The sequence below is a fragment of the Xenopus laevis genome, chromosome 4L (genome assembly GCF_017654675.1).
Source record: "Xenopus laevis strain J_2021 chromosome 4L, Xenopus_laevis_v10.1, whole genome shotgun sequence".
NCBI lineage: Eukaryota > Metazoa > Chordata > Amphibia > Anura > Pipidae > Xenopus > Xenopus laevis.
The window spans coordinates 100,472,504-100,488,888 of record NC_054377.1 but is presented as its reverse complement, the minus strand read 5'-3'; the positions used below and the strand labels follow the sequence as shown (position 1 = coordinate 100,488,888).

The 16,385-nt window shown below is 39.1% G+C and overlaps 1 protein-coding gene across 2 annotated transcripts in view; it reads right to left on the bottom strand.

Moving 5' to 3' along the window:
- Positions 1–927: 927 nt before the first annotated feature.
- The window catches only part of gfi1.L (growth factor independent 1 transcription repressor L homeolog), an 18,450-nt gene continuing 2,992 nt past the window's right edge, over positions 928–16,385 (bottom strand). Inside the window, exons 1-7 of one of the 2 annotated variants that reach the window (XM_041590539.1) lie at positions 15,411–15,465; positions 14,259–14,473; positions 13,165–13,341; positions 10,198–10,577; positions 7,804–7,941; positions 7,039–7,204; positions 928–4,665 (exon numbers count right to left, since the gene is read on the bottom strand). In XM_041590539.1, coding sequence (XP_041446473.1) covers positions 4,487–4,665; positions 7,039–7,204; positions 7,804–7,941; positions 10,198–10,577; positions 13,165–13,341; positions 14,259–14,373 — 1,155 coding nt within the window. In that variant the 5' untranslated portion in view covers positions 14,374–14,473; positions 15,411–15,465 and the 3' untranslated portion in view covers positions 928–4,486. Of the gene's footprint in view, positions 4,666–7,038; positions 7,205–7,803; positions 7,942–10,197; positions 10,578–13,164; positions 13,342–14,258; positions 14,474–15,410; positions 15,466–16,385 lie in introns of those variants that run through there. The other variant, XM_018258576.2, reaches the window with a different exon arrangement.

The following is a 16,385-nucleotide window of genomic DNA, read 5'->3' as shown; positions in this document are numbered from 1 at the left end:
GAAAGTAACTGGAAAAAGTCTTTATTTCTGGTGAAAACAACTACACTAAAAAAAGGTTTGAAGGTGAAAAACCCCTTTACTGGACACTCTAGAGTTCTTGGCAAGGTCAGTGTAAACTTATCAGATGACATACTCCTTTCAATGTTGCACTTAAGTGGTGCATGAAAGACTGTAAAGGTATCCTGCTGTGTTCACCTGTTATATAGGAGTGTGGCAGCTAAAACACTTGCTGGGAAAGTCAGGGGTGTAACTATAAAGGAAGCAGACCCTGCGGCTGCAGGCGGGCCCAGGAAGTATAGGGGCTCCACGAGGCCCTAATTCATATACAGTTTCAATTAATACAGGTAAAACTAGTCAAGCTCTAAACATTTTGCGGGCGTGAAAATTAATTTGCTGTGGGGCCCAGTAATATCTAGTTACATCACTAGGCAAAGTCCTTAAATCCATTGGTGGCCTATGGACAGCACTGGATAACACATCAGCAAGAACCTCTTCAGAGTACTAATACTTGGTGCTGCATTACTGGGAGCTCCCATCTGCTTGCCGCCAGCTATATATTATATATTATATATAGCTGTGTCGCATAGGTCAGAAATGTGACACAAGTTGAGTGTTACTCCATCTTTAAACCAACAGAGCTGCAGGATCTTGTAACTGTTCAAGCACAAGTTTACAAAAATCCTCGCTGGAATAATCAAGACAACACATTTTCTAAGCTGCCAAGTGGTAAGGCAAACATAACCTATTATATATTAGATCAAGTGCCTGCATGTTACTGTTGCTTCTATTTAGCATGCCAGTTTAACTGGACAGGACTCGGGCAGTTAGCATAACTTTCTTGTAGTAGTCTCTTCAGTATTTCACTGACTAGAGAGTGTGCAAAGGTATGTGATCAATAATTATACGATTTAATTTACCACACGTCAATAAAAGAAGAAAAATGTTGTTTATTAATTTAAAACATAATTTTCACAATAAATAAGCATCATAAAACAGATAACACTCCAAAATGTTAAGGTATTTACAAGGAACTTTACTAGAAAGAACAGGTTAATCTACATGATGTGGAAACATTTGTTTAAGGCAAAGATCATGAGGTAATAATACAGATAATTAATTTATCATAGCAAAGCAAGTCTAGTTAATAAAACATTAAAAAGCCAGTACCCCGTATGGCTCAACCCATGCAATGGGGGGAAAGGCTTGTAGATTCCGAATTTTTTTCAATCACCACCACGCTAATGATTTGCAAGAAGTTAATGGTTTGCTGCCAACTGGGATAATGTACTGTACATACTGTACAAGTTTGTGTGCCATTTCAGACGTAGGGAAAACAGAACCTAATCATGATTGTTTAGTGTGTGGAAAACAAAATAATGTGTCCAAAAGCAGTAACAATTAAGCATTTGCCAAACACTGAAGCATTTTGAGCGGGTTCAACACCTTATCACAACCTGAGCCAGGGAAAGAAAAGTACCTCTGTAAGCAGAGAAGGTATCACTTCTCCTTCTTTCCAAAGTAACCCAATGCTCCTACACTGTCCTTGCTACGATATCCCAACCAACTGATCTAATCAATAATAAAAGAATTTGTTTTTTAATGCCTCCTTGCTTAATACCTCCTGTTTGTGTGGTACTACTGTAGTAATGTACATATATATCTAATGTTGTAGGTCACATTTGGTTACTGCCACATTCTTTGGAAAAACTAAAGCAAAATCAAAATATCCCTAACCACTAGTAGAAGTTTATGTTGATACTGTATGTGAAGCACTCATATACCCAGCGAGTATCAAGGGAGAAAATGAGCATGGTGTTCTCTTAAAGCTCTCCTTTCCTGCTTCCCTATGGTGTGTTTTGCCTAGACCAATGCTTGGAAAAGAGTTGCAAACACCAGAACGTTTTCTAATCTTTTCACATTGCCTAGGAGGTGCAGCTCCCTTACTTGATTTGTAGATTTGCAGTGGGAACTGGTAGTCTGCAAGCATAAAGTGGGTGCTACTGAAATTATTGGACTATGAGGAGTTGAGGTTTCTATGATTAAGCATGTTTTGGTTGCTACAACTTCCTTGAGACAGTTGCAGTAATCAAGAGGCCTATATTGCCTTTGCCCTTAGGAATGCCTTATATACCTTTTTGTATATTCAAACTGAACTGGTGGAAATGTACGGTACTTCTGAACATCTGATGTGGCAAGTCTTGGCAGAATGGGGCACACTCTTGGCAATAAGATTTTTCATATTTCAGAAAAGAAGGAGTCATTTTTTAATACTTGATCCAATCTATGGGATCATGGAAATGTACTTGATGAATTTGCTAAAGGATTGCTGATATCGGGTATGGGCAACCAGACACATTCGGGTGTTGTTTAACTACAACTGTTAGCATTCCACTGACATCCAAAGGTTGTAGCCAAACAATAACAGGCTTAAGCATTACAGATAAAGCGCTATTGGATAAAGACATGGGGGAGGAGACAAAATAACAAGCAACCAGCATGAGTAAACACTGTATAGTAGTTTAAGATAATTATGCTTCTATTTGGTGATATAATCACAAACAGATGCAAAATTGTGGATAAGCAGTTACTCAAAGCATAAAAATATCAGGTAAATCTATATATGTCTTGCTTCTTTGCTATTTCCTTAAAGGAGAACTAAAGCTTAACAAAGAAGTATGCTAGAAATGCTGCACATTATATTTTGGGCTTATTCACAAGCCCAGGGAGATGAAGTTGCTGTGTGCATACTGAGCATGTGCAATGCCACTGACACTGAAATGGTGGCCTAACAAGATCCAAGGTGGAGAGTTCCTGTGGATAATTTTGAATGCATGAATCATTAATGTTATAAAGCTACTGCACCTCTCTGATGTTACAATAAATTCTCTAATGTAGCATTTCTATCCATGTTCATTTTTAGGGTTTAGTTCTCCTTTAAGAGGTGTACTGTGTTTATCAGCCAACATATTCTTCTCGTAAGTGATTACATTTAAATGGAAACTCACAAACATTCTCCTTTACTTTATGTTAATGCCATGTATTTGGGCCCCTGAATGTATGTTATGCTCAATAGTCCCCTCAGTTAAAGGGCAACTGGCAAAAAACAACCTTTCATTTGCATTTAAGCTATGAACTTGTGTTGGTCTGCCAAAATGCTTTTCTCAATAGCACTGAAAGGGAAAAATGCTTTTTAATAAGACACACGTTTAGTTAGATGTTTCTCTCTACAAAACAGTATGTTAGATGGCACTGTTCTGTTACATGTTATGGAAATTGCCCCTATGGAAACATCTGCAGAAAGCCATGCTCATAAAAAGTCTATGAATAGAGTATGATCTCCCCTTTATTGCTCAGAAAAGGAAAACATACAACCAATTTATGAAAGAGAGACTATTTTTACAATCTTATGTTCTATTGATATAGTTGCAATCTGCATTTTAGTTGTACACCACTGTCTTTCATATAATACTGTGCTTGCTAAAGCTTCCCTTTGAGGGTGTAGGTCTGCTAACATTATTATCTTAATTCTAATCTGAGATCTGAGACATAGGTTCAAGGAAGCAGATTAGGAGCTATCAGGGTACTTCTACTTTCTCAACAGATACAGACAATGCACAAGTGCACATAACTGAAATAACCAGACTGGATCATTACCATGTGCCCCCTTCCTCCATTCTGTTTCCTTTCCAGATCAACAGGGAAGATTGATAGATTGCTTTCACTATTAGTCAAGACCACAGCAGGACAGGAGACTGACAAACTGCTGGAGAAGCACAAGAAAGTTCTGTTTCCTGGATACACCATAAGTTGTCTGTCAAAGTCACTTTTGTCTGGGTAATAAAACGTTAGGCCTGTAGATAAAGTAAACGTCATCTTTAAATAAAGGAGAATAAAATAATGAGAATAAATGGTCCTTTATGAAATGGATGTAATAATAAAATGCTGACACTGGTATGTGTGTAAAGTATATATATATATATATATATATATATATATATATATATATATATATATATATATATGTGTGTGTGTGTGTGTATATAGATATATATATGTGTATATATATATATATATATATATATATATATATATATATATAATATATTGACACACACACACAAATTCATTGTTTTAGTCTCTGAGATACATATGGTTCTTCACAGCGGGTGGCCCAGATTGCATGTCTTTAGTTGTTACCGCATAAGGGTGGTTTATATCTCCACACTGTCTGTGGTACCATGTATATTACATTTTCTTGTCATCAGTTGGAACTCGGTCACAGAAGACTTGCTGTCTGTGAAGGTCAGGAGTATGATGGTACAACGTGGTGAGTAAACTCAAAACTGAGATTTTTGCACATTCCACCATCGTTAGTGGTAATGAGTCAACGCCACAGATTTTTTTAGGTTGAAGTTCATATAGTGTTCTCAGGCTGCTATATGTGCGGATTTCCTGTATGGAACAAGAGCAGAACTTTTTTTCATGTTCATTTAAGTCCATGTTGGGTCTCCCGGTGCCTCCTCAGATCCACTTTTCTCTGAAAACCTTTTCCACACAGGTCACAGCCAAATGGCTTAAAGCCAGTATGTTTGCGACTGTGGGTAATCAGGTTGGAACTCTGGCTGAACGCTTTGCCGCAAACTTGGCATTTATGTGGTTTTTCTCCTGCAGAAACATAATTATTGATATATTTTAATGTTTGAAGGCTGTGTTCAGGGTTGTACTACTTTGAATAAATACAGATCACATCAAATTAAAATTCTGTGTACTGTGACACGCAAAAAAACAGGTAATCCTTGTAGCTAAACCTGGCCAGGGTTGAAGTGGATGGAGCTGGGATGACCCATATATGATACTGACTGTTATACAAATAAGAGCACTTCAGAACTACCAAATTTGCTGCAAGTGCCTAAACAACAGAGCAGAGCTGCAGATGGGTACAACATTTTATGGCATCTCAATCTAATTTTGGTTATTTTATTTCAGATAATGTAGCTGCCCGCTGGGTCTACTCCAGTCTCTGTACAAAGACAGTTGGAAATAAAATGTGTAGTCAAAGTAGTATTTGTATGAAACACTGTCAGGCTTAAGGGTGTCAAAAGAAAGCCAGACCATTTTCAGTCTATGCTGTTAGTGTGCTGCAATATAACACTTTCACTGCAGTACATTATACAGCAATGCTGTTTATGTCCATACGGCACTGGAAGAGTTAATAAGTAGTGCCTCACATTATTATATTCTGTATTCACTGTGATGATAAGGTGGATTGGCAGTGAATGAGAGGGGGGGTAATGTCCTCTGCATCTGTCGACCGAAGTCACCTGCCGTTTTCATTGGCCTTTTAAATCAAGGCCACATCAACACAATAGCCTGTAAATCATCGTATAGAAAAGCCCTTTTGAACAAACACAGGGAAGGGCATAGTAAAGCAACACTGATTGGATTGCTAGGATTCACTTAATAAACAGATGCATATAACAAAGTCAAGTTTCTCTCTACAAATATTGTTTGCACATAGAGCTTAATTCTGTGATGATGGAGTTGAGGTCACCACATTTGTAAAGCAACAACAGAATGCAGGAAAAGCTTTAATAGCTATTATTCAATGGTATTACTGAGTGTCTTAGATATATGAACAGGTACAGTACACACACACACACACACACACACACACACACACACATGCAGAGTGTTATAATCAATAATGTGACATAATCATATATCAGGAAGGTATCAAAAGAAAAAATAACCGTTTAACTATGTGACGAATGTTTTATTTTGCCTTGGGAGATTGTATCTTTTCTATATTTTTTTTCTGTATGCAGCTGTTTGGTACATCACAGTGTCAACAGCTATTTTCTGTATTTAGAGGTTCTGTGTTGTAAATGTGCACTTTAGAAAACTGTTAATCAAGGAATGTGTGTGCTGATGTGAAGCCATTGAGGCCTTTAGTCATGGGCTCAGCTGGGGGTAGTTTAATGCAGTATAAAACTAAATTGTATTTAATCTGTTGGCTTGGTTTACTGAAAGCATAGATGTGGCATTAAAACTGCTAAATTAGGTTTCCCTCGCACTAAATCACACAGCGCTTCTACTGAACCAGCACATATCCTCACATAGATCAGGGAAGCTTATTTATTTTTAGTCTTGTTTCTCAGAGACGTCTGGGATGTAACTATTTTCATTCCATTATTAAAAAGAGAACCATACAATGCAGACAGGCTTGTTCCTCTGACTGTGGTTTAAACTTTTAACTACCTGCCCTACCATAAGTAGTATATATTTATTTCAGCTGCACTTTGCCCAGGTCCATCTACAGATACCTTCAGGCACAATTATCATTTAGAGCATTGCCAGCACCTCTCTGTGGCCCCTTTAAATAATGCATCTAGGTTACTTAAAGGAGGAATTTACTTTTAGTCTGCTGCAAACAGTTTTAATTGTTTTTGTTTTGCTTTTCTACACTGCCATTCTTCGAAATTAAATGAATCCGCTACCACACTAGTCTTGGGACTAGATTTTTATTTATTTATATTGATTTATTTTATTTTTTTTTTAAATAAACTACTTTCTTTTTTACCTTCTCTTCTGACATTAAAACAAATGTATTCATTTAGTTTTATGAACCACTATCTTTTTATCTTCACTCCTGACATTAAAACAAATGACAGACAGGAAGGTCTGTCACCTTAGCAACCAGATAACAGTTTAGATTTCAAAGTGGAAAACTACAGAACAAAAATCAATTTTAAAAAATGTTTATAAAATCATGCAGTTGAAAATTGTAAGTGAATTGCACTTTCTCCATCATACTAAATTATAATTGTAAGCTGAACTTCCATATTAACTCTGATTAGGCACAGTTTAGTATCAAGCAAGCTACCTTTTACTGCCTGCCGGGGTCCTCTATGTGTTATGAGTAAACTTCACTGTTGTCTTGCATTTTATGGCAAAGATCAGAACTATATGGTCTCTGACCCATATAGTAGTACATTTAAAAGTGAAAAAGTTCATGCTTTGTTGTATCGGGCTACTAACCTGTATGTATAAATGTATGCTTCTTCATGTCAGATTTCTGATGGAACCTTTTGCCGCAATACTGACAGGGGTATGGTCTGGTATCCGAATGGATAAGCAAGTGAGTGGACAGTGTTGATGACCTTTTAAAACTTTTGCCACATATTTTGCAATCAAAGCTTCTTTCCTGAATAGAGACAGCAAAACATGAAACTCGATCTTTATTCCATTCACACACCAAATGAAATCAGTTAAAAACCATTATATAATATGGAACCACGTCATTCGCATATAATGAACAGAAAAACCTATCATTTTCTTATGCGCTGTAATAGAAATGAAACAGTAGTCTGTACACAGGTTTCTGAATCAAAATATGCCTATATACATTGTTGCTTAAAGCACAGATTAAGTCACAGACAGCAAATGAACTCAGGGGACTGAAAGATATTACAGATTTTTTTTTTGCTATATATATATACATACTTTTACAGGGATAATACAAAATTAAGACTCTTCATGCAGAATTCAAAAGTCAGTATTAACAAGGGCATAACAAGAGCAAATAATACAAGAAGGATATTGATGGCAAATGATAAAAGTCTGTGCTGTTAATGTGTAATGTATTGCCATATATGATTGCTGCCCATATACTCGTACAAATATGCCATAACTAATGATCCGGGGGTCAGACTCTCGAGCTATTGAGAAATCTATCAAAAGTGCTAAGGCTATAGCAGAAAACACCTTATCCTACAAAGCGCCTTAGCCATTGTACATACATACCTGGGAATGTACTGCCTTATGTTGCTCTAAGCTGACTGCATGGCCAAAGGTTTTCCCACACATATCACAAGCAAATGGCCGTGTACCACTGTGAGACCTACGTACATGGACTTCAAGCCCATGGGGTGTGGAGAAAACCTGAAAAGAAATAAGAAAATTTCAGATTGTTAGGTTAATTATCCAGAGGAATGAAGGCAACCTGGCCAACCTAAATCAAAGCCATCTTTAAATAAAATAAGTATCTTTGTATAAACAGTATTTTCTGAAGGTAGCTATTAATGCCAAACATATTCAACATAACACACTAATCAGTTAACATTTGTTAAACTCATTGTATAACTATAAATAGTTACTAGCTCTACATATGAGATGAAATATAAGTTGAAACAGTGGCGATCCTAGAGGGGGGCGGGCCCTGGTGCGTGACGCGCAGCTGGGCCCCGCCCCCCTCCGTACGGCCACATTTGCAGGCATTTTCAGCGGCGAACGGACTGCCGGGGGGGCCTGAGGGGGTGCGGGCCCTGGCCCGCTCACACCCCCTGCTCCCCCGGTAGTTTCGCCACTGAGTTGAAACAACCAAGAACCAATATGTTTTTTTTTCAACCAGTTCAGATTTACAAATCATTTTCCATTTAACTAATAAATTATATTAACGTATTACTAATGATTTGGTAAGTCCCTCATAGACTTCCATTGTGTTAAAATATCAGGGACTTACCAAATCAATTGGGCTTACAGTTTAGGTTGCTGCAGAACTGAACACCTGACTGAAAAGAACTGAATTTAAATACTCAAAGCTGTGAATTATGCTCTGAAGAACTGGTGAAAAAAAGCCAAATGGAAAGTGTCAATAAATGTGGGTTACATCAGGATTCCCTAGTTTGAAATTTCTAAAAGGTGATGTTCCTGTTTAATAAAAACTGTATCAACATGGGGTACTACTGTAGTAGTACAGTAATTAGAATGACTAGGGGACTAACATTTAGCAATGTCCAGTAACTCTTCTTCTTCTCCCTTAATTTCACTAAAGCATAGTGCTCAAATTCCAAAAAGGTTTCTCAGTAAGTGACAGAGGCAAAGGGATCAGCTTCCCCCCTCATTTGTTGACTTCAAGTGAGGGATTGTAAATTGTTCTGTCAAAATTCAGCTAAACTGGCAAGACTGGTGGTTAGCAGCAGTTCCTATTCTATGGAACATGGCTCCCATTCTCTAGTCCAATGAATAGGATGATGTAGGGGCAAAACTGAGGCCACTTAGACTTCAAGCTGGATGTGAAATGCTGTCACTGAAAGGTGACTATTATTGACATCTTCTGGTATATTGCTGTAACGTTGTTATGAACTATGAGGAAATCCACAGGGGTGCACAAATAGATTTAACCTTCCACATATTTGGAAGTGCAGTGTGCCTTATGTCTAGTGCTGCCAGTATTTCCCATTCAGAGGATATGACATGTCTGCCATATTCCCTGTTTAAAGGGAAATGGCCTTTTTATTTTAATTTCTTCCTTACCTCATCATCAGACTACTTTACAACTGCAAAATCTAAGAGGTGAAATAAATGCCCTCCACAAATCTCACACAGTGACTTTAAAGGGATTCTGTCATTAATTTTATGATGTATTTTTTATTTCTAAATTACACTGTTTACACTACAAATAATTCACTCTACAATATAAAATCTCATTCCTGAACCAGAAAGTGTATTTATTTTAGTTGTAATATTGGTGTGTAGGAGCCATCTCAGGTCATTTTGCCTGGTCATGTGCTTTCAGAAAGAGCCAGCACTTTAGGATGGAACTGCTTTCTGGCAGGCTGTTGTTTCTCCTACTCAATGTAACTGAATGTGTTGCAGTGGGACCTGGATTTTACTATTGAGTGTTGTTCTTAGATCAACCAGGGAGCTGTTATCATGTGTTAGGGAGCTGCTATCTGGTTACCTTCCCATTGTTCTGTTGTTAGGCTGCTGGGGGGGGGTGATATCACTCCAACTTGCAGTACAGCAGTAAAGAGTGACTGAAGTTTATCAGAGCACAAATCGCATGACTAAGGGGCAACTGGGAAACTGACAATATGTCTAGCCCCATTTCAGATTTCAAAATTAAATATAAAAAAAATATGTTGGCTCTGAGACAGATTTCAGTGCAGAATTCTGCTGTAACAGCACTATTAACTGATGCGTTTTTGAAAAGAAAACATTTTCCCCATGACAGTATTCCTTTAACATCTTTAGAAAAATGAAAATGTAGTCTGCAGCTTCCCCCTCAATTTTAGACGTCGAGTCACGTGGTGTAATTTGACCCATTTGGGGTGAGTCAAGGAATATATTTACTGGTTCCTGAGCTGTTGAGTGTTTATTATAGAACATACACTGTGTGGAGAGGCACATTCCTACCTTGCTGCATTTAAGGCATTTGTATGAGCCGTTGTTGATTAGCAGCCGCGTGCAGAGCAGGTCGGACTCCACCTTGATGCTCTGAGCCTTTTCCCCGTACAGTGACGTCTGGCCTCTGGGGTCTCCATAGCGACCTATGGCCTGTCTGTAGCCTCCGTACAGTCCGCGCAAGCCTCTACCTGCGCTGTAGAGAGAAGTGGGCGGGGCTTGTGCTTCCCGCTCTGCGTATAGTGAGGAGCTTCTGTCCAGCGCTGTGGGTCGGTAACTATGCACCAGCTGGCGGAGCTCCGAGCGCGCAAGTTCGTCCCAGGCGTATGGTTTGAAGGGCATGGAGTAGGGCGGAGACTCATCCAGAGAGGGACAGGCGGACTTCTCTGAGGCTGTGGAGAGAAGGACCAAATAAGCGGCGCTTAGTTAGTTGCTATAGAAACCATTTCATTTGTCCCAGTAAGGAAATCACTGGCACTTTGCCATATTCAACCAGATCCGTGAAATCACTGTCTGGAAAAAGAGCTCAAAGTTCTACTCTGCCCTCGTCTTAAACAGTATTAAAGCAACGCAATATGGTGCCAAAGATGGGCAGAAATGAATCCATTTAAAAGGTCTTGGCTTTTTGTGCCCTAGTGTAACTGTCAACAAACCGCAGCCTTTCTTTACGGCACAGGACCAATTGGTTTAGATATAATGACATACACTGGAGCCAGGGGTTCTGTCTCATTCGGCTATGATGAAAGAGCAACTGAACATTTGTAATTGGTAAGTAGAAACACGTTAAATGTCAATTGTGACAGATAATATTCTGCCAAATGCCATTATGACTCCCTCCAAAATGCAGCTTTCCAATAGAAACAAATGACCAATGAGTGGGGACTAGAGCAGAACTGACTGACTACATTGTTGCAATGGGAACATAGGGCTGGTGATACAGAATAGCAAAGGAAAGACAAATACAATTAAAAACAATGTCATTGAAGTGTACAGGTATATAGTGAAAGTTATTTAAAATTCGCCTCATTTTCACGGTATACAATTGTGTATGTGTATATGGACTCTTTCTGTATAAGGAAACCTTACTTATGACAGACAAGCCTATGTATTGATTACTACTTCCATCCCTTCAGTATAACACTCTTCTAAATATAAATCTGAATCTGATTCTTTGTGTTTATATTACATTTGAATTAAAATTGCAGGAAATTAACCAGAGCAGAGCATTTCACCTCATTTGTGCTCTATTGTCTGACCCCAAATGTCTGAAAAACTTATAAGTGATGTCCACCCAAAAATATTTTTACATAATGAAACAAAATTTAATATTACACAATTTTAAATGGTTTTGCATTCATTTATAAATGTAATTGCTATTGAAAGCAGTACACCTCTGCCCTTTTCTATTCTCTGCACTACTTTGTGACTCCTGTGACACTGGATGGATGGAAACTCCTTCAGTGTTTCAAGAGTATGGCTAAGGATTTGTAAAAATCAAAAACTGCTTTTAAGTGCAATTTCATTTACAAAAAAAAAACATTTTAGACGAGGGAGGACCTCCCTTTTCCCCTTTAATGTTTAATAAAATCGTTATTCCGTGTCCGAATAGAATTCTAGACTTTTGTATACCTAATAATAACATCAATTTCTGTGGCAAGAAATAACTAAATGTAATGCAAAGATGCAGAAGAAGAGTGCAGTATATTTTACCTGAATGTATATAAAATGTATGTTTTTTTAATTGGATTAGTTGTGTGCTCATCGGAATGTGTCTGTAGTACTACCAATCATACATATTTTCTAAATACTGAACAGAGATTGGGATTCTATTGTTTTGCCACAGCCATAATTTGTCAGATCGTTTCCAGAGCACGGTTTTAATACCCAATAATATAAATATGACTGGGTTCCTATTTAAAAAATGAATGGCTCAGGGCAAACATTCATATCCTGAACATCATCCTCAAATAGAGTTAAGGAGCTCTGTAACTAATTGCACTTGCACTGCTATTGCCTTTGGGGCAGTTTAGAGAAGAGCAGAGATAAGAGCCTTATTCCATCCAATATCTTATTCCCAATGCCCACTCAGTAGCATTCCCTGGAAGCCTAAAAAGGCAGCAATCGTTGCAGCAGGTATATGGGAATGCATCAGCAGCAGATAGTAGACAAAATAACCTGGAAGCAAATAAATTGCTATCAATTCCTTCCATGATGACGCGATTTTTTTAAAGACTATAATTGTGTGCATATATACACATCGTTGTGCTGGTATTTTACACGTATTTACGTGGCCAGACTATTTCAATAAAAATCTCCTATTGCAGCACATTTCAGCAGCTGAGTAGTGGCTGTGTCTCTATGCGCTATTGTGACATCTACTTCTGCTGTTTGGCGCTTCCCCTTCAATGGATGAAGGGGGGGCATAACTGTATTATATAATCGCTGACTTTCTGACTAATCACTTTTCGGAGTAAATAAATCACCCCCTCCTAAACAGAGAAATATGGCTCTCGGAAAGAGGGCGTGATTTCCCAACTGTCCCAGTGACTGCGGCTTGTCGCACTCTCTTCCTATACTGTTTATAATAAGCCTTTACTATAGACTGCTCTGTACTGTATGATCTTGTCATGATATCTTACCAGCTTCTAAAAAAATTTACTGTATTTGTTGCGACATTCACATAATTTCAAATCAACGAAGTAAAGGAAATGGGGAAAATGTAGTGAAGCAAAGGGCTAATAGATAACATGCATGAGTGCGCACAACTGCCCTTTATATATGAATCGCTTTAGTCCAGTTTAGAGGCACAATCCCAGTTGAGATAACTGTGCTACAATATGGTCTCTTAGCTGGGGACCCAGGTGAGTTTGTAGTATTACTTAAAGGACCATATAATAACAATGATCATTTACTCTATGCCCTGCTCCGGGTACATCTGTCTGGGTTGTGCCAAACTTTGCGCACGACGCTGCTCATTACCTGGGGAGACAGAAGGAGATGGAGGTCTCCAGAAATCTTCACATTCAGAGGGGCTTGTCTCACACACGCTGCCCTCCCTGCTGCCAGGGGAATCGGACGACACGTCTGTGCCATCTCCCAGATTAGAGGAGACCGGAGAGAAACGGCACTGCATCATCCCAGGCATAATGGGGCTCTCTGCAAGTCCAGCGAGACAAAAAATAATAGTTATTGCTTCAGAACTTTCAGTCTGCCTTCTCCCTACATATAACTGGGGTTGAACTTTCACCTGGCCTGCAAACACACACACTCAATCCATGCACAGGTACACACACAATTATTCGTACACACAGAACTCAAGCAACCCAAAACCACACAGCTAGATCTTCATCATTAAATCAATTTTGCTGACGTTTTCTTTTGATACAAAACCGTTATTTTTGACTAGTTTTTTTTTTGTATAAATCGTTTTAATAAATGAAATCGTCTCATAAACCAAAGCCTGGCTAATATAATGTTAATGGGGCAGTTTGGGGTCATAGCTGAATAATAATAATATTAATAATAATAACAATCAGGGCTCATTGGGGACTGCAATACATAAGTGAGAGCCAGTCATAGTCACTTGATGTTTTGGAAAACATGACATTTTCTCCCCTTTGATTTAAATTCGTCCCTCAAATCACATTTTCTTTCGATGGCACCCACCCTTCATAAAATTACCCCGATGGAAATCCCAGGCTATTGGGCTGACAGAAGTGACAAAACATTAGTCATTATTTTAGTTGCATGGAAATTTAGTAACGAGGTCTCGCCAAACAATAATCAAATAAAACAGTGCTAGATTTGTTCAGAATTCCATTAAAAAAAAAAAAAAGAACCAATTTGCTGTGCATTTACAAGTAATGACATTCATAGTTTGTTAATCTATGGAATATGATGCAGTTGTTTCATGTACAAATTGCAAGTAACAACAGAGGTGCCTACAATGCTTCAGCACTACTAAATCTGTGCGCTGGATACAAAGTGCCGCAGTGAGGGTGGTGTTTTGGGTTATTTGTGGGATCCTAATATAAAGGTGCGTCAGGCTGAGATCAGATGCACACGGTACATACCTGCACAGGCGTAAGCCAGGACATTGCCCTGCTGCGTGCTGTAGTCGCCATCGCTAGCCCTGGGCTGGTGGTAGCTGTGAGCCTTCTTGCTCTTCACTAGGAAAGATCTTGGCATGATTGCCTGGAACACCGCCGCTTTGCACTGCGCTTTGCACTGCTTACACCACGATACGAGCTGGCGCTGCGTCTTCAGGGCTCTAAATCTTGGTAGGGAACTGGCAAGAGATTGACATGCTTTGGTTAGGGATATGCAGGGGGTAGGCGGGGCATCTAGAGGGAGGGCTGGGGGCTGGACTAGAGCATGGATTACTACAGGCTATATTCACCAGGTGTCATTATTCTGACAGGTGGCTCCAGATATTATCCCCCAAGTCCTACAGTTATTGCTGTAGAGGAGAGGATGGGCATTATATCCATAGCTCTCCTTTTAGTTTGTAAGCTTTTTTATACAGGGCCCTCCTTACCTATTGTATCAGTAAATCAGTATGTTTAATGTATGGAGCCACATTATTGTACAGCGCTGCTGTCCTGCGGAATCTGTTGGAGCCGTATAAATTCATGCTAATAATTAGAATCCCCAAATCAGGGGTCTAATAATGGTTGCCACTGATCTGTTGTGGCTGGTTACCCAAATCCTGTTACTCAATGGCACCAGCATATCTTTCATCAGAGGCCGGGCCTGGGACAGAGCGGTTTGCAGGCAATTGAGCAAGCACTGGCAGACCAATAACCCCCCTGCTAACATTATTTTCTCTTGCCCCATTGTGCACAAGCCCACGTGAGGCAATCGCTTAACGACTTCTTCAGAACTCCATCAGATTAACCCTAGATCCGCCAAACTGACTCCCCCTACACAGTAAGGCAAGAGGATAACAGTAACAATTGATTCCTATTACATGTATTAATGTATCAACTTTATTCCATCCTACTCAGCGGTGAGCATTTTGTAGTTATACTACAGATTCAAAAGGAATGGTGCTGATGTTAGCAAGGAGTAAACATAAAGCAATACAGGCTGTCCATTGTATTTATATTGGGCTTTACTATCTCAGATCCAGGTGTACAAGGCTCAAACCAATGGCCTATAAACAACCTATTGGTGTTTGCTTGCATGTAGTTCTGTGGGCCCAATAGAGGTTCTGTGCTCTGTACCTCCTGACCCCGATGGGTGCTGCGTTCCATAGCAAATCGCTGAGATGGGGCCGATCAGAGAGGAAATGGGATGTGTCTGAGCTTGCACAGAGGAGCCAGCCAACAGATAGCCAAAGTTATCAGCTCATCTGCCCAGCCAGCACAAAGCGCCACCAAATCATTCTACCGTTAAGTTGCTGAATAAAGCGTCTCTAACTTTGCGCCACCAGGACAGGTCTGTGCTGCAGATATATTAGCAAGGGAGGGAGATGTTCTTTTCCTCTGTATAAAATCACTATCAGGGTACAGTAAAGAAACCCATTGTCGGTCCAATCCAAATAATGACATTGTCAGCTGAGTTTGTTCTCTTTTGTGCTACCTGCATAATGTGAGCCTTGCACAAAGCTGCTCCTGTAACACAAGCAGGTGAGAGGCGTGTGCCAGCTGTTTACTGCTAGCTGTCTGTGCCTGGGGCTGACAAACCTCCACTCATCTCTACTTGGCCATACAAGACATTTGCTTTTTTTATTCTGCAATAAATTGGAAGATGTCATGCAGCATCTCGCTGCGTAATAATTGCGCAGCATCATTTGACACCTCTGCTACAGTCTACTACATTGATAAATAACTATATTACATGAAGCTCTTAGTTTCAGACTTTCAGGGTGCAATCCACGCGCACAAACCTGCGAGGGCGGCTGCTGTCTAGTCTGATATTATTACTGCATTCATACAATTATCCAATTATTAATAATGGGAGTTACACTATTGCTTTGGCACCTAAGACTATGTCTGTGTGAGTGCTGCATGCTTTCTGCACCTGCCCAATAGTTTCCATTACAATTTTACATATAGACAAACTCTTTTACCCAATGCCGAGAGCAGATCAGCTGGGTAAAAAAAAGATATATATATATATATATATATATATATATATATATATATATATATATATATATATATATATATATATATTGTTGAATCATCTGCATATTT